This window comes from Haliotis rubra, unplaced genomic scaffold (assembly GCF_003918875.1).
Source record: "Haliotis rubra isolate DU_JTF1 unplaced genomic scaffold, ASM391887v1 Scf163, whole genome shotgun sequence".
Classification (NCBI taxonomy): Eukaryota; Metazoa; Mollusca; class Gastropoda; order Lepetellida; family Haliotidae; genus Haliotis; species Haliotis rubra.
Window position 1 is genome coordinate 1,234,209 of NW_025765592.1, and position 27,739 is coordinate 1,261,947.

Genomic DNA, 27,739 nt, shown 5'->3' on the forward strand with positions numbered 1-27,739 from the left:
TAATCCTAATTAGTTTATTATCACACTTGTATGCATTTTGAAACTAAATAAAAAGCAGACGATCTGCTGATACTTATAGTGAATTTATAACAGAACTGTAATATCTAGACATTTTATAGTTTGCCAATGTGAATCATAATTCGCGCACACACACCTAGTGCATGTTGTCTGTCTCATTACACTTCACGGCGAAAACAATGATTCTGTTGAATGCTACGACAAATGAATAAAAACAAAATGCAAATATTAAAATTAAAACAGATTAAAGTTATAGGAACAATATCAGGCCATTACCTTGTTCGAGGAATGTATCCATCAATATCCACAAAACTGTTCCAAATGATGTGTCTTTTAACAGTTTAATATCTGAAAAAGTGATAAATCTTTTCAGGTATTGGTGTATAGTCTCATTGGTCACCCAAGATAGCACACCTGGCAACTAATTGCATAATGTCCGCCTTTCTTTAAAACAGTAATTTAGTTAGCCAATAATGGGCAATCAATCAATGTATTGCCGGTTAATCCTTTGAAAGAAGGACGTTGTTTTACGCGAACACCGACACGACAGAGTGTATTCAGTATAGATTAGTAAATCTACATACATAAACACTACCTTTTGACAATTCCGGCTGTGTAAGATAAAAGTAATTAATCAATCAGCGTGTTATCGGTTAATCCTTTGATAGATGTTTATAATGTTGAATATTTACTCCAGACACAAGAAATGCAAAATGGGAACCTTTGTCGGGTAATCTAAGTGTGTTACCACTAATTATACCTGTTATAAATTCATTAACTGACCATCAAGTGAATGATGACAAATAACATGTGTAGGTTTATACCACCTAACACGGGTTACAACGAGGGAGTATTAATTGCTGTATTGCATGTGAAAACTTATGGACCGACACTGTTTTGAGAATACAAACAGATTTTTACATGACATGATTAAATATCGAGGTAAAACAACACAGAAATGGGATCAATTTGGATCAGTCATTATACAAATAGGGCCTAACGACACCAATCGATTTTGACAGAATCGTCTATGAAAACAAGTTGTAACTCTCGGAAACTAGGCAAAGCAGGAGACAAAATTAAATGACAGTAGATTGTGAGAACATATAGCTTTCATTTTCCACAACAATTGTCACGATTTCAGGTTTATACAAGCCTGTAAACACGATAATTTACCCCCTAAAATGTAGATGAATTCTGCATCGGTTCTCAAAGCTATTCCTCATATGACGTCACAGAGGCGCGCCGCTCTGATTGGTTGAAATTTCGTTCGCGGGTGAGAATTGTGCACTGTTGTCAAAAAGGTCGATTTAAGTCAATTAAAGGTCGAAATGAGTAGTTTTAATGACGGGGTTTCATTTATAACGATGCCAGTTAGTGATTTATGTATTTGTACCCCCTAGGGTTTATGTGACCTTTAATATAGTTGAATAATCATAATTTAATATGGACATATGGTAATCACTGAATACTAATAATTGAAAACAAATGGAGCCATACAGATTCTGATTTACTGAAACCTATGGAACATGGTTAATGTGATTAATAGAAACGAAAATCACAGGGAAACATAATTGAATTAAGTAAATTAATGAAACCATCTGAAAGTAGAGGATAAGGGAAGGAAACCCAATGGAACCTCAGCAATCTGCGTAACGGAAACGCACTGGAGCCATACCGGTTTCTGGGTAACTTGTAAGTTTCCGTTTTCCGGAAACCTGAAGGAAATGTAGAGAAACGGTCCGGAAACCTAACTGAAACGTAAGTTATTTTTCCTGTGATTTTTGCTCTGGCCTGACTGTCCAGTTGAAAATTCAAGTAAAAATTTATTATTTCACTTAATCATTTTGTCAGAAAATCATTTAATGTCCAAATCAGTTGTTGTTTTGCAGTGTATCAAAAGCCTACCTGATGTCATAAAGTTGGGTTTTTTGGCTGAACACTGACATGGATAGAAAATGTGTTTCTCATGCTGGACCTTTTAAAATAAATGGGGACAAAAACTAGCCAATGTCATCAACATAAAAATGGAAATAAAATGCATACATAAAGGGGGTTGTGATTGAATAAGAATGGGCAGATATTAAGGCAAACTTGTTTGTTTTTTTCATTTAGAAAACCACAGAAAACAGGATAAGTTGAAGCACTAAAAATCAAGAGAGCATTTAGTACCAGGAACAAGACAATAGGCCGTTAAATATGTATGAAATATACCTTAATAGTTGACGTCATATCTGCTGTATTCTGACATTGCTGAGTAACAGTTGGACTTTGGAGTCTTCTGCGTTGTCCAATAGTTTCAACAGGCCTGAAATGTAACATTCAGAATGTTCAGATAGAAAATGTTTATGCAAGTAAAGAAAAACAGAATCTGGAAATAATGATAGGTTTGAAAGGTATCCTCCCTAAACTTCCACATCCCAAAACTTCTACAGCTTATAACAACATTTCTGGTTGACTGCACACACTTTAGCATACTGAATACCTCAGTCTGTAATGGTTTAACCCATTAACCAGAAATGAACACAAACAATCACTTAGTAATAAATTATATATTTGATTGAGGCAAGGTTATTAACATGATTAACAAAAATACATATTTGTTCTAGTTACATATCACAGTCTATGTAGAACATTTATATGGAACTTATGTCCTATAGTGTCCAAGATTTCACCCGCACATTTGACAGTCATTACTCTGTCACTGTACTTTTGTTGGAGCATTATATACCATCAGTGTCATTGCCATAACATGCATTTTTTTTACATGACAGGGACATCCATAAGTAAATCTTTTGTCTATTACATATTCTTTAAACATTCTGAAATACCTGACTGACAAATTTCATTAAATTATCATTTAAAGTAAACATACAAAACTGGCTATTATTTTAAAATGTCACGACCGTTATTGTGTCACTACCATAACAATTAATGCAATGTTATATTGTAAAACTACATATTTTAATATACATGTACACAGTGTGCAAAATAGTTTCCAAATTTTGCTAGCCAATCCGGCTAGCTATGCCTGAAAGTTACTAGCCCACAAAATATTTCATTATCCCGAAATTTGAATGTAGACACTGGTTTCATCATTATGCTGTTAATATGATGAACATTTTCAGGCAATATCGTGCATGATTTCAAAAGTGTATTTTAACTTAACAAATCGGAGAGAGTTCGCAGATGATGCAGCAATTACCGGCAAACTGACCGACACTGATTCTGAAGAACTGTATAAAGAGGACATTAATCATTTCACGACTTGGTGTACAGAAAACCACTTACTCTTAAATGTCACAAGAACAAAGGAACTGATAATTGACTTTCCGAGTAAACCCACAGAAATGCTTCCAGTGATAATCAACGGTGAATGTATTGAGACAGTGTCGGAGTATATGTATCTGGGAACCTTCATTGACTCTAAGCTGAACTGGAACACTAACACTGAAGCCCTATACAAAAAATGTCAACAAACGTCTTCATCTCATGTGTAAAATGAGATCTTTTAATGTTAACCCATCTGTGATGTCATCTTTTTATGCAGCATTTATTCAGAGTATTTTAACATTTTCCTTCCATTGTTGGTACGGGTCACTCTCAGTTCATCTCAAATCTAAAATAGACAAAATTGTTAACACTGCAAGTAAAATCGCTGGAGTCAGATTTGAATGTTTATCATCAATATATGAGCAGCAAATCGTGAATCAAGCAGTCACTACTTAAGTTCGGAATACAACCTCCTCCCTTCAGGCCGCCGCTACAAAGTTCCAATTGTGAAAACTAAGAGAGCCTGTACATCCTTTATTCCAAGTACCATATCTCTTAAACAAATGTGAAGATACCTAAATCAATGAATTTATGTAAATATGTTTTGTATCTCTCTGATGTGTCAGTAGCTCAGCTGATGTAAAACAAATTCCTGAAAAGGCATTAAAGTATTATTCTATTCTATTTACAAAATGACCACATGAAGACTGTGGAGATTTAATGGCCCGACTGGACTTTTACTAGTCACGGGCTAGCGGGCCAGTGGCTATTTCGCAAACTGTATGTACATTAAATATACGCTAAGCCTGCATAATTTATGTTTTGTATATTCAGAATACTATGAATGTAATCAACAACATTTCAAGGTAAAACAAGAAAAAAAAGTTTACAATTTTTGCCGACTTGAAATATGCACGAATTTATATTATATATATTTCAGATTTTTTAACTAACTGCTCTCTTCTCTACTAAAATCTCTACTCTACTCTACTCTACTAAAATCTCATTATCTGTTGTTTCAGTTAAGTGCACTTCCTGGGCTATCCTATTACCTAAAAGGGGGTGATGAGGAGTTGTTGTTTTAACTCATTAAGCCCGAGAGCCCCATCACTACTCAACACCTGGAAGCCCTCGCTGATTGCCCACTCTCTGTGCCGAGACTAATTAGTGCTAGTCACACCTGATTTCCCTGGCAGGTTTCGGGGATCACAGGAAACTGTCTAGTCGTACAAACAAGTCCTGATTGTTTAATTGTGTCGTAAAGATATATGTTGAAAGAAATCAGGTGTGAATACATGTCGTGTATTGCAAGCTTTATGTAATTTTCTTGCAAGTTTCTCTTGTAGACCTTTTGTCAGCTTGTACATTTATATTTTATCACAATATGCATACACATGTATTCTTTGTATGTAACAGATGAGACACGTTAACAAATTCTCTCTCTTATATCATTGTGTGAGGTTTAAATTTACAAAACATCTATGACAATGACATACTGTAAAGAAGAATTTACTTTCATACTTATTAATCTTCGACGAAAATAGCGGTTTTGCCAATACATTTCTTGTGTTTACAAATTATTTTAATGAAAGTACTATAATGCTAGTCTGTGACTAGCACAAAGCACATTCATAGCATTGCACTTTATTTCATACAGATTTAATGCAGAAAACATACGTGACCATACAAACATACATATACAAAATGTATACTACATATTCCTTGCATAGACATAAAACAAAGAGTCAACGTGATAGTGGGGTGTCATCAAATTTCCGAATAGAACGTTCGGTATCTCAACTGTTCAATGTAGTGGCTGGTCATATGTTAACTCAAGCGATGTAACATCGTATCATGAGATACCTGTCACAGAGGAAAGGACAGGTGATGGGGTGTGGGTGAAATTTCTGAAGAGCATGTTTGGTCACTCAGCAGCTTGGATAGAGATTGGTTATTGGCTATATCCTTGACCAGTCGATATGCTGGGTTTCGGCTTTATCAACTCAAGCTATCATGTAACAGTTTGTGTATTGTAAACATACACACTGGTAACGATGTATGAAATACTTATAAGACAAATAGGAGTAGATAGTCACTTTGTCGAGTTTATTTGTCCTCATTTTAGTGTTTTGCGATAAGTAAAACAAATCGATTGAAATCCAACCACTGAGTAGAGGTAGTATTTATTTTCATATACATTTTATGCACACAACTAGTACATAAAACATAATGGTTTGCTGTAAATGTAAATATAATCTTCACCTTGATCTGAATGACTATCCAAACTAGAGTACACGCATTACAGAATTCCGCGAGGTGACACTATACTGAATTATTATAGTGTATAAACTTGCAGTTGACACCCCCACCCCAATATTTATGAAGGTGGGCGTGCCTATATCTTTACTGAATGCAAACGAGGTTCATAAGATTACAGATGTGCATGCATGTATAAACATCACAGAGAGGGGCATGACTCCATAAAGCAAGATGTCCAATGATATAACGGCGCATCTGTTTATTTTACACTTGTCACGGGACAAACCTTTCAACAAGGGCGTAACTACATATGCATTCTACCGGAGGCTGTTATTTCAAGGTCGAAAGAGGCGTTCAATTATCTCATTACTGTAATCTGCTTGAATGATTATACGCATGTGTATCGATACCGTAACTGATATACTATCCAGCTTTTATTGTCGATGGATCAATAGAGACTGAGTTGATTGATACACGTGATAATTACACCGGATTTGATAATTACACAGATCAAATACAAATGTTTTACAGAATGCTCATGTAAATTGCATAGAAAACTTCTGTCCATGTGTGACAATGTTTTGAATTACCAACTTACTGTCTTTTGTAACAAACGTAGTAAAACATTTCATTGTTGTAATAACACTGACATGTATATATGTATTTGATGCAAAGGCGTGACTTATCACTTTATATTCGCTAAGGTAACATTACGAACTTTAGATTATGGAAAACAACTATTACAATTCAGTAAACTTCAAATTAGTAAGTTCAATTATGTTTAATCTATTCGAGCTTGGATGTATAATTACTTGTGTTTATACATTATGTTTCAGAATATGAAACATGACAACGTAATGATGCCTAAAAGTAAATTCAAACTATTCTATTGTGCTTTGAATTCTTTGTATGTCCTTGAAATTTTGTATATTGTTTCCTATTTATTAGGTAGTTGAAGGAAATATAATTTTAGTAACCTCTAAACCATTACATCTAATTCAATCAAGGTGCATCATGAAGTATTTTAGTATCCATTCCCAAGGAAGAGTACCAGGCACTTACCTCTGTAAAACATCATAATCCCCTTTCTCGCCAACATGCGTTCATTTGCTAAACGCTGTACAAGACTATGATAATGATTAGCAATTGTTATCAAAACACTTTAAATACTTCTTCTGATTGATACTAAAGGTGGGATCTCTCGTAAGAAAAGCTAACATTTGCTCAGTACTGCTAAATTGGTTGAAATAATGGGTACAGTGTGATTTTTAAAAAGTACAACACACATGTGCGTCTCTCGCTGAATAAGAGGTGCTTTCTGTTGACGACTGTATGTGGCTCTCGCTGTGAGAAACTGCTAATTACCTGCCCCATAAACACGTCACTCGCTGTGAGGAGCTGATTAATTTGCCCCATATATGCGTCTCTCGGCCTTAATGAGTTAACAATGTGTGGTAGTATTGGGATGATAAAGCGGAAACCCAGCATATCGACTGGTCAAGGATATAGCCAATAACCAATCTCTATCCAAGCTGCTGAGAGACCAAACATGCTCTTCAGAAATTTCGCCCACGCCCCATCACCTGTCCTTTTTGACGTTAGTGGGGACAACCACTGACTAATCCCAATGGCATCACCGCCGTCGCAACGTACGTGATCGCGAACATTGTTGATGAATTCTGCTTGTAGTACTTTGGTTTCTGTCATTTGTGAATGATATACGTATTTCAATTTAATATATTTTTGTTGAGTGATTGTAAGAGGCGAGTGAAAATGAGTTACATCGTCTCGGTGAGCTGCTAGAGTAGGTTCCTCAAGCCTATTTTCTTTTGAACCAAATAATCAACCTGGCAATTCAAAGATATTAGCAGGGGAAGGGTAACTGAAGTTTGTTGTTGTTTTTTTCCAAAAATTTCGATCGTAATTTTATAAAAACGTGAATACAACCACATGTTCAAGTTGCAGAGCATTTCGGTATCTATAAATAGATTGTCAACACTGCACATAGCGCCCTTTATTCATTTATCCGTTGTTCAAATTTAGTTAATCTGAAAACATGTGTTTCTGTCTTTTAATGAATTAAAAGAATGGTAAATAAAAACAAAGCAGAAAATATTTTGTTCACCTTATTTGTCTGTACCTTAATGTAAACAAATCAATCACAGCATAACTTATTTGACCTTATTTGAGAATCTGGAAATGGTGATTGGGCTTGTAAACAACATGTTTCCATGGATGTATCTGAACATACACAGAGGCAAATATTCAGCAGCTAATCTGCATCAATTCTCAGTAAAGTTTCCCTCTTCAAAATCTGTACACCATCCTAAAAATGACACTGAATATAAAGAAATCCAATTTTTAATCATCCTTTCCAGTTTTTCTTTCTATGTGTAGTTTGTTGTGGAATCCTACTTTATAAACTTCCACAATACTGGACTTCATGAACTGCCAGCGTTTATGTGCAGGTATGTCACACCACCAGAACACAAAGTTTTGCATGGAATGTTACACAAAATAACAATATATTGCATTTTCTTCAGAGATATTTAACTTCCGGAAGACTGGAGTTCAGTAATAATCATTCCCATTCATAAGAAGGGAAATGTTTATTAACCTAGCAATTATAGGGGCATTTCATTGCTGAATAGTATTAGCAAACTATTTACAACTATAATTAACAGCAGAATTGATGAACATGTCGAAAGGACTGGCCTTATTTGTGAATATCAAGGTGGTTTTAGGAAACACCACTCGACAATTGACTATATAACAAGAAAACAGGGTAAATTATATTGAGCATATGTCGAGTTTAAAAAGGCGTTTGACATGGTAAATCGGAAAAGCTTCCCTATCTTCTTTTGAAAAATGGTATACATGGAAACATATTTAAAGTTCTCCAAACCTTGTACAACAAGATAAAATTAGCAGTTGTAATTGAAGGGAGGAAAATGTCTGATTATTTCAGTTGTTTCACAGGGGTTAGACAGGGGTGTGCTCTTAGTCCCTTGCTTTTTTCGATATTTATTAAGGAACTGTCTCAATCTATGAGTGAAATGTTTGATCATGGAATATTTATAATGGAAGACATGTTTACTATTTTATCGCTACTCTTATTAGTGGCTGATACACCTCTCAAGTTGCAAAAACAATTAGATTTTCTTTATAGTTATTGTTGTAAATAGGGCATGGAGATTAATACTGACAAAACTAAAATGATTGTTTTTCGAAAGGGGGGTCGGCTATCTAGATTTGATAAATGGACATATAAAGGTACAGACATTGAAGTAGTTAATGCCTGCAAGTATCTGGGTATTATGATGACACCTAAACTTGTTTGGACAAGAGCTTGTACTATTTTAGCACAACAAACAAACAAAGCATTATTTCCTATAAAAAGTCTTTTTAGTAAATATGATATAAATATTTGTGATTCATTTAAGATATTCGATATGAAGATTGTACCAATTTTGATGTATGGGAGCGAAATATGGGGATATTGGGAAATGAATCAACTAGAAATCATTCATCGATCATTTTAGCAAATCCTTCCTGAATTTTGTTATGTACGGAGAATGTGGGAGGTATCCCTTGTATGTCAACAGTTATACGAATTGTATCAGATATTGGTTGAGATTGATTGCAATGCCATCATAGAGATACCCGTAACAATCTTATCTTATGTTGAAACAAACGTGTCATAGAAAATATGCAAATTGGGCATCAAATGTTATGCAACTATTATGCACTTATGGTTTTGGTCATGTTTGGATACAGCAGGGAGTAGGTAATATTGATTTATTTTTAAAGCTATTTAAGAAAAGATTAATTGATTGTGCCAAGCAAGACTGGCATGCACAACTTACAAACAAAACCTTGTTACAGTTTTATTCTATTATTAAGTCATCACTTACTACATAATTGTACATCTTTGATCTTAATAATATTAAATATCATAAAGCACTGCTTATCTTTAAAAGCTGTTACAACAGGCTAGGAATACAATGTATTAGAAAAGGTTTTTGTGATTATGAAGGGTCTGATTCTTGCTTTATGTAATGCAACGGAAGATAAAATACATATTTTATAATAATAATAATAATTAATTTGTATAGCGCCTATTTTCCAACTTTGAGCTGCTCAATGGCGCTGAACAGGGTAGATAATTTACATATCATATGCTTGATTAAACAGGAAAGTTTTTAGACAGTTCTGGAAGGATTTGTGAGAGCTTGCTGTTTTGAGTTCAAATGGTAGATTGTTCCACAAGGTAGGGGCAACCTTGGAGAAGGCACGATCAGCAAGTTTAGTGGATGTTGAGGGAACCGAGAGATTGTACATATTCTGAGATCAGAGATATCGTCCTGGTGTTTACATCTGGATCAGGTCCTTTAGGTAGAGAGGGGAGTTATCATTGTGCAGAGCAGCGTAGGTCAGTGATAAGACTTTGTACACCACCCTAAGCCGAACTGGGAGCCAATGTAACTTTTTAGAACAGGCGTGATATGCTCACGAGATTATATAAGAAGATAAGATAAGATGAAACTTTATTATCCCAGAGGAAATTCTTTTGGTATCAAAAATGGCCTCAAAATGAATATATACAAATTTCACAAATATATACACAATAATAACATGCACAAAATGAATGCTGATGATAATTAACTACATATGTAAAGAGGCTAAGTTAGTAGGTATCGCATGCTTGATGACTATTCCAAGACATTTGTTGCATTAATAACACGAATACTGGATGGTATGAAGGACTGTCGAGCTCTGTTTGTTTTAAGCGAAGGTACCGTAATCGAAAGCGGCGTCCAAATGGAAGTAGTTGAAAATGGTGAGATAAAATATGGGTACTATCAAATCTAATGTTAGTTGCCTTTTTGACAATCTGGCGCTCATAAATAAAGGGAATACACTCGAAAGACACTCCAGTAAGTTTGCTGGCAGTATTAACAATTTTGAAAAGTTTGTTTTTGTTGCGAGCAGACAGACCCCCATTCCAAAATAAAAAATTGTCGGTCAGCACACTTTGTATAAAGGTTTGATAAAAAACGGTCATAATGGTGTTGTCAATAGAAAAGTTTCTTAAGCAGCGAAGAAAATAAAGTCGCTGTTGGCCTTATTTGTAAATGTGATCGATGTGTTTTGAAAACGAAAGTTTTGAGTCTAAAATAACACCAAGACATTTGTAATGGTCCACTCTTTTCAATTACTGCATTATCAATTATAAGAGGATGTAGAGGTTCCTTATTTCTCTGAAAATCAACCACCATTTCCTTAGTTTTCTTTACATTCAGAAAAAGAAAATTGTCTTTACACCAAGATAGAAATTTTCTAATCCCTTGATGATAATTATGTTCAGAATCAGAAATTAGGCCAGTAACAGTGGCGTCATCTGCAAATTTCACAGTAGACACGTCATTTAATGACAAGTAACAGTCATTGGTATACAAAATGAAGAGTAAGGGTGAAAGAACACAGCCCTGTGGAGCTCCAGTAGAGGTTGAGAGAAAAGATGATTGATAGCCATTGACACTGACATACTGAGTTCTATGTACCATGAACTCTTTTACCAATTTGATAATGCTGCTATTAATGCCTAGATTAAACAGTTTAATCATCAAAAGGTGTGGTTGGATGGTGTTGAAGGCAGAAGAAAAATCAATAAAGAGAATTCTTACATAGTTGTTACAAGTCTCCAGATGAAAGTAAATATTTTGCAGGAGGGTTAATGTTGCGTCCTCTGTCCCATGCCCTGGTCTTTATGCAAACTGTAAAGGATCTAGCAAATGACTTACATTATCAAGTAACAATTTTTGGATAATCTGTTCTAAACACTTAATGGCTATCGATGTCAAAGCAACTGCATGATAGTCATTATTTAAAGTAGGATTATTCCTTTTCGGAACAGGAATGATATTGGAAGTTTTCCAGAGAGTGGGAACAGCTGAACTAATTGACCATTGAAACATCTTCTGAAATATGACACATAGTTGCTCTCTACATTCTTTCAAAACAATACCAGGTAAGTTATCAGGGCCACAAGATTTGCCTACTTTGAGTTGTTTCAATGACAACAGAACATCACTTCTTGATATTACTATGCCATCAGATGAGGGTAAAGATGAATACATGTTATCAATATCATTGGTAAAATCATGATTGTCAAATCTGGCATAAAACAAATTCAATTCATTAGCAAAAACAAAATTATCTTGAACATCAATTCACTGCTGTTTTTTGTTAATCCCAATTACAGACTTAAGTCCTTGCCAAGCATGTTTCAAATCATTTGTGGTAAACATTTTTTCAATTTTACATTTATATGCATCTTTACATTTTGCTGTTTGACATAAAATATCCCTTTGTAATTTCTTTAACTTTGTGAATATTACCTGAACAAAATGCTCATTTCTTTTCATTCAATAAAGATTTAAACTCTTTTGTGACCCACAGTTTATTATTAGGGTAAACTTTGATTGTCCTAAGAGAAATAACATTATCAACACAAAACTTAATGTAGTCTGTGACTGCGTTGGTTAGATCGTCCAGAGTATTACATGCTTCATCAAAAATATCCCAACTAGTACACTCAAAATACCCTTTCAGCTGATCCAGTGACTCAGTGGTCCATGATTTAACCTGCTTGATAACAGGTTTTCCGACTTCAGCTTCTGTTTGTAGGTTGGCACAAGATAAATAGCCTTATGATCTGATGTTCCGATAGGCGGTTTTACGTAGGAATATTGCCGTAGCAAAGATCCAATGTCTTGTCTCGCCTGGATGGACACGTCACATATTGAAAATAGTGTGGAAGTACATCTTTTAAAGAACATTTATTAAAATCACCCATAATGAAATTGGGAACATCCGGTGACAGAGCTTGCAATTTTTCTGTAATTGTCCAAATTGAATCAGCGGCTTTGCTTGAGTTTGCATTTGGTGGAACATATACAAGAGTTACAAATACCTGTCCAAATTCTCTTGGTAGGTAAAATGGTCTGAATGAAACTGATATTTCCACGGCCTTTGTGCACAAACTTTCACGCAAGACATAGTTTTTGCACCATTTTTGGTTCATGTATATACACAGTCCCCCACCCGTTACCTTCTCCACTATCTGAAGATCTCTGTCCATGCGAATCGGTTGTCCAAATCCACATAGTTATTGATCCCGAATTCACACTTTCACTCAGCCATGTTTCGGGCAAGCACAATAAACAACTTTCCCCGTACATGAATTTTGCAGACTCTTCCAATTCCGTTAGTTGTTTTCGTAACGACCACACATTTGAGAGCATCAAGGTCGGTAGCGGCAGTCTGTTCTTCCTTGTTCGTATTTTCCATCTCAAACCTCCTCTTTTGCCTCTCTTGCGTTTCTTGACAGCAACATCTTCTTTCAAACACTCCTCAGGAGCATCTGTTATAGATTTTCCTGTCCAAGAAGAGTCACAGAACTCCAAGAGTTGGAGGCGATCATAACGTATGGCCGTGACGTCACCATGGCTACCCGAGTAAACAAAGCCAAACTGTCCGGCAATGATAATTAGGGCTATCAAGCTGTAGAAAACACTGAAAAAATGCAATTGGTTCATCACGCTCTTCAAATATTGAAGAAATCACCTTTGTTCAAACCTGAACGTCTTTGACGACAGAGGAAAACACATACAACTAGCAAAAATGTATAATACAGAGAGAGACGTTTCGATACGTGTTGCCATGGTGCAGTGCCACCTACCACCTAACTATAAATGTCCAATGTATCAAACTCTTTGTGATGATGTACCTCTTATTTTCAAGCACAAGAGAAATATGAACGGGTTAATATCTTTAATGAATTCCAATTATAAATTCATGTTAGCAAATAACTTTACAATGTGTTTCATATTTGAGAACTCCTTTGATACGCATGTGTATATATTCATGTATATTTAGTGTACTGTATTATGGGTCAACTGGCCATGAAACAATAAACAAACTGAACTAAACTATTTAACTGCTAACTACTAGTGTAAATAAGGTGCAAAGAATATATCCTAAGTTACATATTGACATTATTGCTTCTTAAACAATGATAATCTTTGCCTTATTAGATCTGAGACCATATCCCTAAAGGACATAACACTAATTTTGATCTATTTCCTTTTCTGAGATTCTTATAAGTGTCCTAAAAAATATAGTAAAGTTGATTAAAAATTTGGCAAAAATCATAACAAAAGTTTAGGAAAACACACATGAAAATGTCCTGAAGCTTTAACCTATGACAAACCAGTGTGCAATGTAATATGAAGCTAATTTACCAAATAATCATCAACAAACCTTAAACAATTAGTCCAAAACCAACATCTTAATAAACACTAGCGTTGGCTGAGTCTTCAAATATTGGTAACCTCCACAAAAGCTGATGATTTATAAGAAGAATTACATAAAATCTGTGTTAAATATAAGTTTCAACATTCATTGCAGTTATATTTTTTATACATGAAAAGTCAACTTAAAATCATATGAATCCTATATGTTAATTAATAAAATAATTATTTATAATTGATTAGATTATTATCTCTTTTATTACCTTTCCACATTTACTGAAGGACGCAAGATTCTTTAAACATACCTTGCTATCATTTCTAGTGGTTTAATTAAAATGATAGTTGAGTTATAACTTCTAAAATGTACCAATATACCTCCCGTATATGTGAATAATTTATGTTGTAACAAAAATTCAAATAATGTTCTCATGATGAAGAAATTCACTTTATTTCACTTTGTCCAATATTCCAGAAAGTCAGTATTCTTCTCACATAGTTTTTGTCTTCGATCCACATGGAGTAAGGTAATACAATTCAAGGTTCAATCTCTTTATAGAAATTCTGAAATACGCATGGTTTTGTAGGCACTCAATGCGCGCCCATCCTACTGATTGGCCAAAATTGATGCATGTGCCAGTTTTGATTGACAGACTGGATCGGTCTATAGCATAGCAGTAAAAAATACAATAGCTGATTTAACAGCAATAAAGTCTTGGATAATTAATATTCACCAAGCATCAACAGCAGTCCTTGGCTGAATATCGCTAGTGGAGATTTGATTTTCACACAACCTTGCTGATCATGATGGAAAGTTAGATGATATAGGCTTGAGCTTACACAGATTACACTTGATTCAAAAAGCATAAAACTATAGTAACCTCCACACCACTGCTTACATAAGATAGTAACAGATTCCTGTCAACCAATCATCATTACAACAGAATGTCATGAAACAAGGTAATACAATTACAACATTGTTATCCTCCACAACACGTTTTGTATGGGATATTATTTTTCCGTCTGTGCAAATTCATCTTTTCCGGAGCAGAACATAAAAAACGTACGTTTCTTCACCAAACTTGGCACATAGATAGGTCTGGTGGTGAACTGGTGCCTTTTGGTAGTTTTGGATTTCTGAATAAAATATGTTTGTGTTTCCATGGCAACAAATTCCTTTGACTGAAATTGGTGGTAGTGCTGTTTTCCAGAGCCGGTATACTGGTATATACCGGTACAATATCTTGTGATACAAATATCGCGATATGGTTCAGATTCTGCAATATATTGGGGTATCCAGAGTTAGCTCCCTTTGAATCTTCTGCCCTTGATTTCAATAGCAACCTAATGTGCTCTGAAAGTGCTCAATATATTCAATATATTCATGTCAGGGACCGTCTCAAAATATCAAGAGTAGTATAGACAATGATTGTACGACACCAGGCCCCTCCCAAGGGCTCAATTAAAAAATTGAGCCCTTGGGTAGGCCCTGATCCTGTACCATCATTGTCTATACTACTACTGAGTTGAATGCAAAATTTGACGAAAATCGGTCGAATAGTTTCTGAAATATTGACTTTTAAGTGAGCATGGGGGAAAAATCAAGGCCTTTGATTCACACACACACAATGATGACAATTATCATACAGTGGGTGATCGAAAAGGGACTGTGTCGTGAGGTACGATCATCAACTCCTCTCTGACGCATGCTCTCGGCGGCCCGTCTTTCAAGTAGTACAAGTTCGCCGTCTTTGATGTCGACCAGGTCTACATTGTACCTTTTCATGGACCATATCGGATCGGTGACGCGTTTTCTGCTGTCTCCCTCGTATTCTCCCGGCTACAAGTACCTTCTCCCGGCTGGTACAAGTACCTAACGTCTTTGATGTCGACCAGGTCCGTAATGTTTTGACGCCGTTTTCCTGTCTCCCTCGTAATTTATTGACCCGGCGATGTTTTCTCCGTTTTACTGCGACGTGCCGCTGACGGCGATGATTCGACAGATTTCATTTTGATGGCTTTGACGGGTCTCTTGCCCACGAGTCTGGTGACATCGTTGTTGATGACATCCACCACTTGAGTTAAGCGTACGACCCATTCCGTGTGTCTGTTTTTGGGATCCATTAAATCCCGCGAGTACTGGCGCGAGAACAGGCATTCGGCTAAGGTGCGATTGAATCTCTCGACTATGGCTTGGCTACGGTGAGATCCAGCTTGTCTCACTTGGACTTTGTGCTTGACCAGCAGCTGTGACATGGCTCCCATGAACTCGCGTCCAGGATCGACTTGAGATACGGTAGGCCAGGTCAAGCGACTGCATTTGTAGATGCGTTCCAAGGCTTTGGCGACTTCGTTCGAATCTTTCGTTGTCAACGGTTCGGCTTCCTTGTAGAGACTGGCGACGTTGACGACGGGTAGGGCATACTTGTAGGTTTTGTGTCTCACCCTGTCGTGAGGGAGAAACAGGAGGTCGGCTTGGTGAACGCGATTCGGCGTTGAAATGTCAAATTTCTTCTTGAAATGTACCGAGGTGCCGGCAGGTAAACTTGCCAGATGGCTTGTGCCCGCGCATTCATCCTTCATCTTGCCAAGCACTTTTTTGTTGACTTGGCTGTGCATAGGGTGATCTTTAGGGTAGTCGCTGGTGTCGTACAGGTGCATGCGTTTCTTAATGTCCTCGTACACTTCCTCGGTGTACAGCACTTCGCACCTATAGCCGTACTGCTTTTTCAGCTCGTTGTAGTAGAAATCATACATCAAGTGTTTGGATAAGTCGAGGATGCTCATCCCCACGTAAACGGGCCGATTGAATTTGATGTGGCTTTTGTTCATGTGCAGCGCCACCAAGTCGTCATCGAATATCTTGCTTCAGAAGAACTCCGCGCTGGCTATGAGTTTCCTGAGTTTTTCTTCCTCGCTGGATCTGACTAATTTCACGTTAACATGTTTTCTCAAATTCTCCATCTTCTTGCCAAACACCGAGTTCATGAGTTTGTACAAGTTTTTCTCGAAATCGCTGGTGGCCAGCTTTCGCAAGTCCGTGATCATTCGGATATAAGGCTCCATCCACAGACTTTGATCGAACTCGAGCCCCCTGTGTATTTTTGTGAGTTTCATTCCCAGCAACAAGTACAGCTGCAGATTGCGATAGTGAACGACATATTTTGACTTGTTCATCAAGTTCGGCACAAGTTTTTCAACGTTAGCCGGCTTATTGTCTCCCAGCAAGTTTCGTTGATATTTGGACATCCAGTCCGGGTTCACCGTCAATCGTTCGGGAGCTAGCGGATAGCTGTTGTGAGATTCGTGTAGTTCTGCGGGATAGTCCAAGTCCACCTCAAGCACGTAGCCTTTGTTATAATCCGGCGCAATGCTATTCACATCGATTATCTCGGGTGAAGAGACCCATTCAAATCCCCCGGTGGGGATATACTGACTCATGGCTCAGCCGTACAGGTTGTTGGCGTCGAGATAGAGGATGTGTTTGGTCAGTTTGCCGGGGTCGTGACCGGGAACGTACTTGTTGTTGGCTTTGGCGTATCGTTTGGAGGCCATGGAAATCCTGCCTCGCAAGCCTTTTTCCACGAACAAGTGCATGTCGTAATCCGTTAACAATTCTAATTTAACTCTAGTCTTTTTCAACAAGGCGTCCCAAGAGAGACCGGGGATGAGATATACCACGTGGGGTCCAGGCCGTACTGTTTCGAGCACGTTTTTCTGAATATCTCGAACACGTCGGCCAGCAGCAGCACGTCCGTTTTCAAGTACAGGTCATGGTAATCACCCAAATGCTTGCAGCCCAGTTTGTCCCACACGTTAATCGCGTGGGCGTAATCGTCCGGGGTGATGGCCGAGTCGGTCAAGTTGCTGTAAAATTGGTTGATGGGAGGTAATCGCGTCTCGTCGAACTTGGACGAATCATCCATGTACTCGTAGGGGTAGATGCCCTTCCTCAGCAGCAGGGGTAGAGTCTCAGCGTCGGTGTATCGATTGGTGATGTCAAAGTCGTCCGGGTCGTTGGCCTTCACCAGACTGTCTAGAGACAACAGCAGGAACTGAACGCTATCAATAAATCTCAGGCCGTCTAAGGAGAACGAGATGTATTTTTCCATGTTGTTGGGGATGCATGTTATGTTGCCGTCGACCTTCCCGATGGCCTGCATGATCAGGTGAGAATCGTACCCGCGAAGGTTGTGAAACACGACGGGGATTTTGATGGTTTTGGGGTTGATTTTGAGCTTCAGGTTGCACGCGTTGTGAGCGGCACCCCTGTACTTGCCAGTGATGTGGCAGTGATCTCTCACGGAATCCCCGCACAGGGGTTCGTCGCACTGTTGGCAATTCTTAGCCTTCTTGTGAGTGAGTTTATCCTTCGACGTCATGCGCATGAGAGCAGGATCTGACAACTCTTTCCTGATTTTTTTCTCTTCCGTGTTGTAAGAACGTGAGAAATGTTTCGTTTGTCTGTCGCATCACATCGTAACCGAACCCGCAGGCGTCGTGCTCTTGCATTTTGTGAGTGAAACTTTTGTCCAGGGACGACGGAGCGACAGTATCGACGTTTTTGATGAGGGCTTCGAAGTCGGCGCAGATGACGTAAGGCACGGACATTTGATGCTTGTGGTTGATGAATTTCAAGACGTTGTCGTTTTCATCGGGCATGTCGATTCGGACGGCCGTCTGTCCCACGCTTCGGCAATCCTCCCGGTGCGATTCCAGCAGATCGGTTCGCGTGTAACAGTGCAGACACCATTCGCAAAAGTGTTTTTCCTGGCGTGCTTCGATTGATCGTACAACAGTCAGCTGAAACTTTTAATCGTTGCGTAGTGATACTTGTCCTTTTCTTCGATCAGAAATAAATTGGTCCTTCGCACAGTTTTATCTAGGACGGGTCTTATCCTGTGCGGAATAGTTGTGTTCCCTTCGTGTCCGAAGATGTTAATAGCCAGATGGTTTTGTTTTTCCACTCGAGCGACTTGTGAGATGGGAGTAGGCATGTCTATCCCCGTAAAGTCGAGGCCGGATTCCTCGATGGAGGGAGAGCTGGAAAGTCTGTCTGTATGATGGGTAGCTGGATGCAAGTCGGCACCGGTAAACAGTCGTCGCCTTTATTTTTTAGGTTGACCATGGCTTGTTTTTTCTTCTAGTATGGTGGCAGGTCCAGGTACGACCCTCCTTTGAACGGTACGTAGTTTGCTATGTCCAGGTAGACCACATCGATCGTGTCGACGACCCAGCCCGAGCCTACGCGCGTAAAGCGTTCCAGGGATTCTCGTATTTTTGCAAACGAGGTGTCGATGGGATGCGTCGACGGACTCGGGTTGAGTCGCGACTTCTTGCTTGCCTCTGAAGTAGGGCTGGACGTGCTTGGTGGTGCCGTCCGTCTGCTGTTTTTCCAAGGACATTCTCACCGTGAGTTGAAATTTGAGGCTTCCCAGATTGTTCAGTTCATCGCCGACTTTGTCAGCAATCAGGGGTGTGATGTCGTCAACGTCCAGCCTCCAGCCTCTCAGATACTTACCTACGGTGTGCTTCATCTGCGCGAACTGCAGTTCAACGTGTTTGTGTTCCCCCAGCAGTTCGACAAGCTCGGCTTTGTTCATGCGTGAATAACAACCTCTGAGCTTACGCTCCTTCGCTCGGAGCTTGAGTTGTTTCACCGTGGGTCGTTGTTGTTCATCGACGATGTTGAGCAATCTCAGCAGCTGAGGTTTCTTCAAACTGGAGTAACCGATCACTCCACATTCTTTAGCAATCCTTTTCAGTTCTCGAACAGTGAGCATTGTTGCTATATCCATATGCGAAGTCTAATCTCTAATAGGTTTGATTTTCACTATATTCAGATGCGGAGTCAAATCTCTAATAGGATTTTTCGCTATATTCAGATGCGAAGTCACATCTCTAATAGGTTTTCGCTATAGTCAGGTGTGAAGTCAAATCTCTAATTGGTTGTTTGCTAAATGAGAGGTAACTACGTCAGCCTTATCTCTGACGATTTGTTTTGAACAATATTGAAGCGCACGGAAAATCTCTACTTTTTAAATTTTTATTCTGAGCAGTCGGTTGCGTTCGTTGAGGTAGTCTCTTTTCGTCAAGTACATGAGATGGCCTCGTACCACGTCCGCTACGTGGGCTTTGCAATGGCGATAATGGCATTTCACGCCCATGCCGCACGTGTAATTCACGAAACCTTTTCGTATGGACATCATGTGGTTGCCGCAATAGTCGGCTATGCATTTCCTGCCGCAGGTTTCAGCTTTGCCGAGCAGCATGTACTTGCAGTTATACAACGCACGTCTTCCCATCTTTATGTATACACATTTTTAGTCTAATTGTTTAGCGATCAACACGGTAGCGGCTATGCCCAGCGCCACGAAGATCAGTTCCCATCTTTCTGTTCCTGGGAGGGTGTGTAATACTGCAAGAGGGTGGGTTCGCCGCCAAGAGGCTCGAGTCGTTTGCAGGTGAGTAGGTAGTACTCTCGCATGGCGTCGTTGACGTTCTTGAACATTCTCATAGCGTGGTTTTCGCGAGCGAGTTAGTCGTTAATGAAATCTATTCTCTGTGGGTGTTTTTTGACGTACTCAGCTTGAGTGGCCTGCAGTTTCTCCACGGCCATATCGTAACGTTTATGTTCCGCTTCGATTTCGACTGCATTAGACGTTCGTAATTTGGAGAAGAGATAATTGCTGCCGGAAAATGCAAGGGCGTTGACTAATGCCCCGCTGACCATCATCGTTCTCGTGGCCATCTTTTAATGTTATTACAATATATATTTTTTTTTATTTCAATATGTTTCCGGAATGATGCCTTGCTTGAAGAGCATGTCTTTGGTGGCTGTCGCCAGTCCCAAATCGAACACGAGCATGCCCATGTCTTGCAGGATGAAATCGAGTTTGGGTGCTGGTTGTTTGGTGATCATTTTGCTCAATCGAGCGTAGCCTATGGCCAGTACGCTGACCATGATGGCGTGATAAGCGTCGTTGACGAACGTTTTTCCATCGGTTGTCGACATTTTTTTATAACATGATGTGAGGGTTTACTTCTAATTGAGGGGCGGGTACCGGTGGTGGTGGTGGTGGTGGTGGTGATGTCTTCGGGTTGAATTTGTACAGCAATATGATGAAGACGGTGGTGATGCATGCTGCTGTTGTTATGGCGTAAGAAATCCATTGACGAGTTTTTTTCCGCTTTTTAGCTAACTGGCCTTTGCGACCGGCGGCTACTTTTTGGGGATCCTTTTTCCTTCTGGTTACGGCATCAATCACTTGTTGTTGTTGTTGTTCCTCTGCCGTCGTCGTCTGTTGCTCATGGGCAACCCCCTACGATGACATCTTGTACTATGTCGTTATCATTATTTAATTCTTTAAATTGGCAATGCTTTGCCGTAATGATCGCCGCCGCCAATGGAGCTAAAACCATGCCATACCTGTGGTACAGCACACAGCTGACGGCGCTCAAAGCATGTTTGATGAACGGATCTTTCTCGAGATCTTCCCACAGGTAAAGTCGACGTTCCGTGGGAATGGGAAGGAAGTAAGAGGCTATCCCGGTGTAGATCTGCGTCATGGCCGACCCTATGGTTTTCGTCATTTCGGCGCTGAGTCTGGCTTCGTATCTCGCGTACAGCTTGTTGATTTCTTCGGCCGACATTTTGCGAATTTTATCGGGAGTGTGGTCGCCCCCACCCAAATATTGTTTGGCTTTGCCGCCGACAACCACGAGCGCCACTAGTCTTTCCCGCTTGGCGTTTTTATTATTGTCATTGTTGTCAACCGACATTGGTTTGAGAAGTTCGTCGTACTCCATCTTATAATATGTCAAACAATGTTTAAGTCTAATAAAACAAATCCGATGAACGCAAAACACACGACCAGAATTTCGTACATTGTCAACCAAAAATATTCATTCGCTTGAATTTTGCTAGAACTTGGCTTGAATTTGGCTAGAATTTTTAGCAGACTTTATACTCCATGGGTTGGTCGGTTTTCAACAGGAGTTTGGCGTGTTTCTTTTCGGCGAGCTGTTCCTTCACTCGTTCTCGTTCTTGTTTGCCGGAATCACGTAGTTTTCTCGCAAGCACTCCTCGAACGAATCCCTGTCCTTGCAGTGAAACAGGGCGACCCATCGCGTTTGTTCCCGTAAATCTTTCAGCACCGAGTATAATTTCTGAGTCAGCAACCAAAAGCTGTGCTTTGTGTGTCGGCCTTCTCGGGTTGACACGGCCAGATACGACTACGTGTCTCGTTTTTTAACCATCTCCTTGTTGGCGCTGCAGTCATCCAGGATGAACAGCGTCGATTCTCCTTTCAGCTTGTCGTGATAAACGCGCAACCAGTCCTGCAGACGAGTTCCAGGATCGATTTTGTGCACGTCCGGGTCAGTCATCACCCACGCTCTCTCCGCATACGTCTTGTTGACCTGTAAAGTCGGGCAGAGAATGACGATGTGATCAAACATGTCGCGATAGTATGTCCAGCACGAATGCCTTCTTGCCGCACCCCGTCTGACCACACACGATGGCGCAGTGGAGATCGCGAGGTAAATCAATAAATGGCTTGCACGAATCTTCCATTGTCTATATTTAGTTGCGCGTCCATAATCACGTACAAATATAATTTTAATTTACCGCCCGGATTTTGAGCTTTTTTGGTGATTTGGATGGTGATCCCCTCGCTGCCGTTGTCGATGCGACGTCCGCTGCCGTGTAGTCTGTCATCATCCGTGGATCGCATGTCCAGCCACAGCGCGTAATACTTTAACAGGTATTTATGGAGCGTCACGTAGGGCAAACCCAGGTCTTTGATGACGTCGTTGACTTCAGACGAGTGTCGCTTGATGGCTGATAGTTTTTTTATCTCGTCCCACTGCTGGTAGGCTCGCATGCCTTGACTGAACAGCTGGTTGGGCACGCCCTCGACGGTCACTTCCACTTTCGTGATCTTGGGATTCCCAGTGAGGTCGCTGTCTCTTCGAAACAGCTTGTATTCAGCCACGGGAATGATCAAGATGCCTTTCATCGATCTAGCCAGCACGTTCAGGTTGATGTTCCACAACCTGTCGCTCTTGTCCTTGACGATCGTCTGGTGTCGCAGCCCACGGTCGTACAGGATGGACAGCTTTCCCGAGTACTGGTGGCGAATCTGCGGGGCCAGTTCCATGCTCGTGACCATGTCGAACTCCAGCGAGATGTTGTTGATGGCGTAGCTGGCTTCCGGTGCCGTCCGGCGTGTAGATAACTTTGCCGTAGTCATTGAACGTGAGTTCGTATTCCAGCCGGTCGCCCAGCGCGGCCTGGTAAAACGGCATGTGCCCCTCGAGCAATTCGAAGTCTAGCGGTACGCAAAAACGATTCCCGTACGCCTCGGCAACGGCTTTTTCTCAAATTGTTATATTGTCGAGCTGATTTGACGTGAAAACGTACCTCACACGGATTTCATTCGATACGTCGTTATTCCGACAAAGTCCTTGATACGCCATGTCATCGCGTTTGTTCGAGGTTCTCCAGAGGTCTGCGTAACACTAAAAGTTGTCGCTGTCGTCGATGCTCAGCACCTCCTTCCTGCTGATTTTGATGGTAGTTTTCTTGATGATGGCACAACCCAGGTTGTTCACGTTTATAGTTTGTGGACTCCAACGTGATGTAAAAAGCCAGTCGAATCGCGCCGTGGACAATGACGTCGTTTGCGCTAGGTTCGGGAATCGAACCAGCAGCGTTTGGTTTTGATCGATTGTGCTCAGATTGTTGGTGATGGTCGACCGTGCACGGATTGTTGGTGATGGACACAACGCAGCGCTCTCGATTTTCGGAAAGGATCTAACTTTCGTCCATAATGCAACATTGTTTATATTGAAACTATGTATATTTGTAGTTTAATAAAAAAAATAAAATAATGGCTGATTTAGACTTACACCAGCTGAACGACGACGATGATGTAGCAGAGACCTTGTTCATGGGTGACACCGTGGGCAACGAGATTTTAAAGCAGGTCGTGAACGAATATTACGATGCTTTAAAACGCGATAAAAATTACGTCGAACCATTAGGTCGCGACTATCCAAAGTTCAAAATCGACAGCAAAGGGAAGCTGCGATTGAAAGCTCATTCGGAGGTCGATCTCATGAACAAACACACGAGAAAACCGCTCGCACTGTCAACGCTAGGCAGTCGCCGTGGTGGTAGTCAACTGATACGCGACGAATTAAACCTGCGAGATTACGCCGGTGTACGACCAAAACAACTTCCACCGAGATCTGCAAAACGTAAGGACAGAACTCGGCAGAAGTGCCCCAGCGAGCTAAAGAAGCATCGGACGAAATCCCAAAATATTGGTCACGTACTCGAACGAACCCTTGCCCGGTTTCGAATTTCCTCTTAGGGAACTTCGGGGTCTAGACGAAGCCTTGAAAAACGTGCGCGGAGAACTCGTGAACAACATGGGTAAACTGAACGAAATCGATCAGCACATCGCTTGCGAGAAAAGAAATCTCAGGATCGTCGTCGACGACGAAGCCACGAAAAACATCATCGAGAAAAGATTGCGCGACCTGGAAGACGAGAGACGGACCAGATTGGAAGCCGCTTCCTCCAACCGGGAAGCCCTCCGATCGCAAATCAGCCTCGTGCGTGAAACCATCGACGAGTCTTGAACGAGGACACCACGTTGGCCGACAGGATCTGAATTCTGTTCCGGGAACAAGGGATCACCATCGCCAACGTTCTTACGGCTTTGGGCTTCATCGTATCAACCCTGGTCATGTCGCTGACGGGTGGTGGTGGGACACCACCAAGCCCATCATCAGGCGATGTCAGAGACTGGATCAAAAAACATTTGAAATCTCTCGGCGAAGCCCTGGCTAAACTGACTGGCAAAGCTGCGAAGCGCTGCCTGGCATTTTGGGTAGCATCGTTTCCTGGTTGTTAGGCTTCTTGTCGAAAACGGTCAAGTGGCTCGGTCAAAACCTGTGGACTTTCGTCGTTGCCGTGGCGGGTTTAGTGTACGTCATGTTTCGTACTGCGGCACGACTCGACTCGCGATGTCCTGGTTCAAGCCTAACTTTTGATCAGCTGTCGCGATTACGATTTCGTTATTGTAGCCCACCACTCTGTTCACCCTCAGTCGCATGTCGCTCAGAACAATGTACAGCACGGCCCACACATACGTTCGAATTGAATCGTTCAATCTGATGACACCAGCACGAGGTAAACCCATTCGAAGTGTTCAGCATGAACATTTTCCAATCGTCCGCAGGTCCCTGCTCAAACCTCCAAATGCGGTAATCCTTGCTGTCATCGAAAGCCATGTAATCGTCATTCCACTCGTTCGTCTTGACATAATGATACGACTTATAACCCCAATCTTTCACCAGCTGTTTGCTGGCTTCCGCGAGAGACATGTTGTGAACAATGGGAATGCCCAAACCGTGGTTCGGACCCGGCAAACGCCAGGACGTCTTCAGATCTAGTTTGAATTGACCGCAAATCGTACGGATTGTTTACGACATTCCACGCCACGTCCTGCGGAATCGGGGCGCTGATTTCTTTCAGGATACGTCTGATCTGGTAGAACACGTGAAAATAAAACACGGACAAGTGTCGTTCAACGTCACGCCGCACCCCGTCGTCGCGCACCACATGGCGCAATTGAATTGATTCTGCCAAAACTGCATTGGGTTGTGGAACCAAGCGTGTACCGTTTTCACCTTGGTGACCGCAAACACATCAATGAACCGAACCATGAAATGTAAACCATCCTTTGCATCGACCACAATACTCAGTTGCGTGAGATCGGTGGCACTTATTTTATGATCGCGTTTAGAATAAAACACTTCCGGTTTGTACATATTGAATTGTTATTTAGTATACATTTCTACTTTTTCAATATGTACGCAACGCTTCCGGGAATCACGAGCGGTGAGCCCGTTCAACTGCTGCACACCATCGATAACACGTCAGGTCAACTCGAAGTCGCGCTTTGCTACATCACCTACTATCCGCAATGGACCAACATCGACGGACACAACTACAGGCTGTTTGTCAACGACAACCGCAACCAATTAACATATGGCTACTACAGCATGAGCGAACGGCACGGTTGTGCTGATCAACAACGGAGAAAACACTTTGAGACTTAGCCAGCCGTTGACTAAAACGCTCGGGTTTACCTTCAACGTAATACAACCGAAAACCGGTATGAAATTACCCGAACTCGTTCCGTACCACGAACTGTGCGTTCATCTTGATCAGCTGAGCACGACTGACAACGTTCAAGGCAAACGACATTCGACGGTGCTGAGAGCTGTGCCGGTGAAAACGGAAACGTACAACGATGGTTGAACCGAATCGTTTTCGTCGCGGTATGACAAGAAATTAAGCCAAGGCACCATCATGGAATTAAATATATCGGTTTTAGACATAATCCAGTCAAAATAGGATACCTGAGCGTGACGCTGCACCTACGCAAAAGACAATGACCGAAGCTTCGGGTCAGGGAATGACCATGCGACTGGGAAAATGTTATACCATCGCGCTCTCCGACCTCGGAGACACGCGCAGTTTCGAGGAGCCCGGAATCGAGGGCAAACTGTACGCATTGCAACTGAAAAACAGCATTTACAAACGCGCCGAACTGCCGTCCTCTACTGCCAGTGGTAGTGGCAACAACCTATGCAATTTCGTTGATACCGAAGAAGCGGTCAACAACACTCGGTACGACCTGATACGCAACAATGAGGACGAATGGGCGATAACCCCAGCCTTCTCATGACGTTGAGACCACGGCTGTCTCCAGAAACACGCAGTACACTCTCATCTTCAACGACGACAACAAATGGGTATTAGTGCCATCCCAAATCGACTGGAATCTCAACATCACGCTCGACTCTCCACACGTTTTCACGAACAAAGATCACTACCTGACGAAAGTCGTGAACAACGGAACGCTGCTCGTGGCTTACATCCCTACGCAAAGACGCAGCATGATTGTCAGCACGTTGAGGCAAAGAATAGCCCACATGCTGTCGAGCAAACCCGGAACGCAAAACGTGGGATTGCAGATGGTATCGGTCCTGGAAAATCTCCCGGCAAAATCCACGCTGTACATCCAAGTCTACCTTGGCGAACCACCGTCGGCGCGTAAGGTCGTCGAAATCGTGAAAGGGATCAAACTCCGCTGGGCCAAACAACAACAATACCAAGTTTGCTCCGTTTACGTGCGGGTGAACGTTAACGCCTACACCAGTCTGCAGGGAGTCACCGTGACTGTGGAAGACACGATATTGCTCACCGAAATTTTCCTACTTGACAACATACATCTCATGGGTTTAAAGTGCACATCTTATGAATTAACCGATAACCAATTGAAAACTATTTCGTAATACATCATATATAAACGAGATGAACCATCATCATCCCAGCACCATCAAGTTTACCAGCAACAGGTTTCAACTCCGCCATCCCAAGTACACCCCAGTTTCTCAAACCCCAGAGTCAATCATCCCCACAGACCTGAGAGAAAAGTATCAAGTGGAGGCAAAGGGAAATCTCCAGCATACACTGGTTCACGATCCAAGCCATTTCTTTCTACACATCCAGCTTGTGATGTCACCAATGACCAGCCATATGGAACTGACCTACAAGCATCAGGGATGCATCCTTATTCAACACAAGGAACAACTGGATATGTCTCTCCACCAGAGAGAGGGACACTGTGGAACAACACTAATGAAGAGTTGCCTAGATGTTTTAGGTGTGGTTACCCAGGTCATATTGCTCGGGGATGCAGAGTAAGACTTGATCACCTACGTCATCCTTTAAACTGGCCCAGGCCTATGGGAAAGGGCTGCCCTTAGGTTGTTCATCACGCCCTACAGTACCA

General features: G+C 41.0%; 1 protein-coding gene and 1 long non-coding RNA gene across 2 annotated transcripts in view; one reads left to right on the top strand and one right to left on the bottom strand.

The window, feature by feature from the left end:
* The window catches only part of LOC124271750, a 387,369-nt gene that overhangs the window by 279,573 nt on the left and 80,057 nt on the right, over positions 1-27,739 (bottom strand). Inside the window, exon 8 of the mRNA XM_046706916.1 lies at positions 2,233-2,326. Within this exon, the coding sequence (XP_046562872.1) occupies positions 2,233-2,326 (94 nt within the window). The remainder of the gene's footprint in view (positions 1-2,232; positions 2,327-27,739) is intronic.
* On the top strand, positions 9,669-27,656 carry LOC124271752. The gene is made up of 3 exons (XR_006897123.1): positions 9,669-9,748; positions 18,435-18,443; positions 27,647-27,656. It is a non-coding gene; the product is annotated as an uncharacterized LOC124271752 (long non-coding RNA).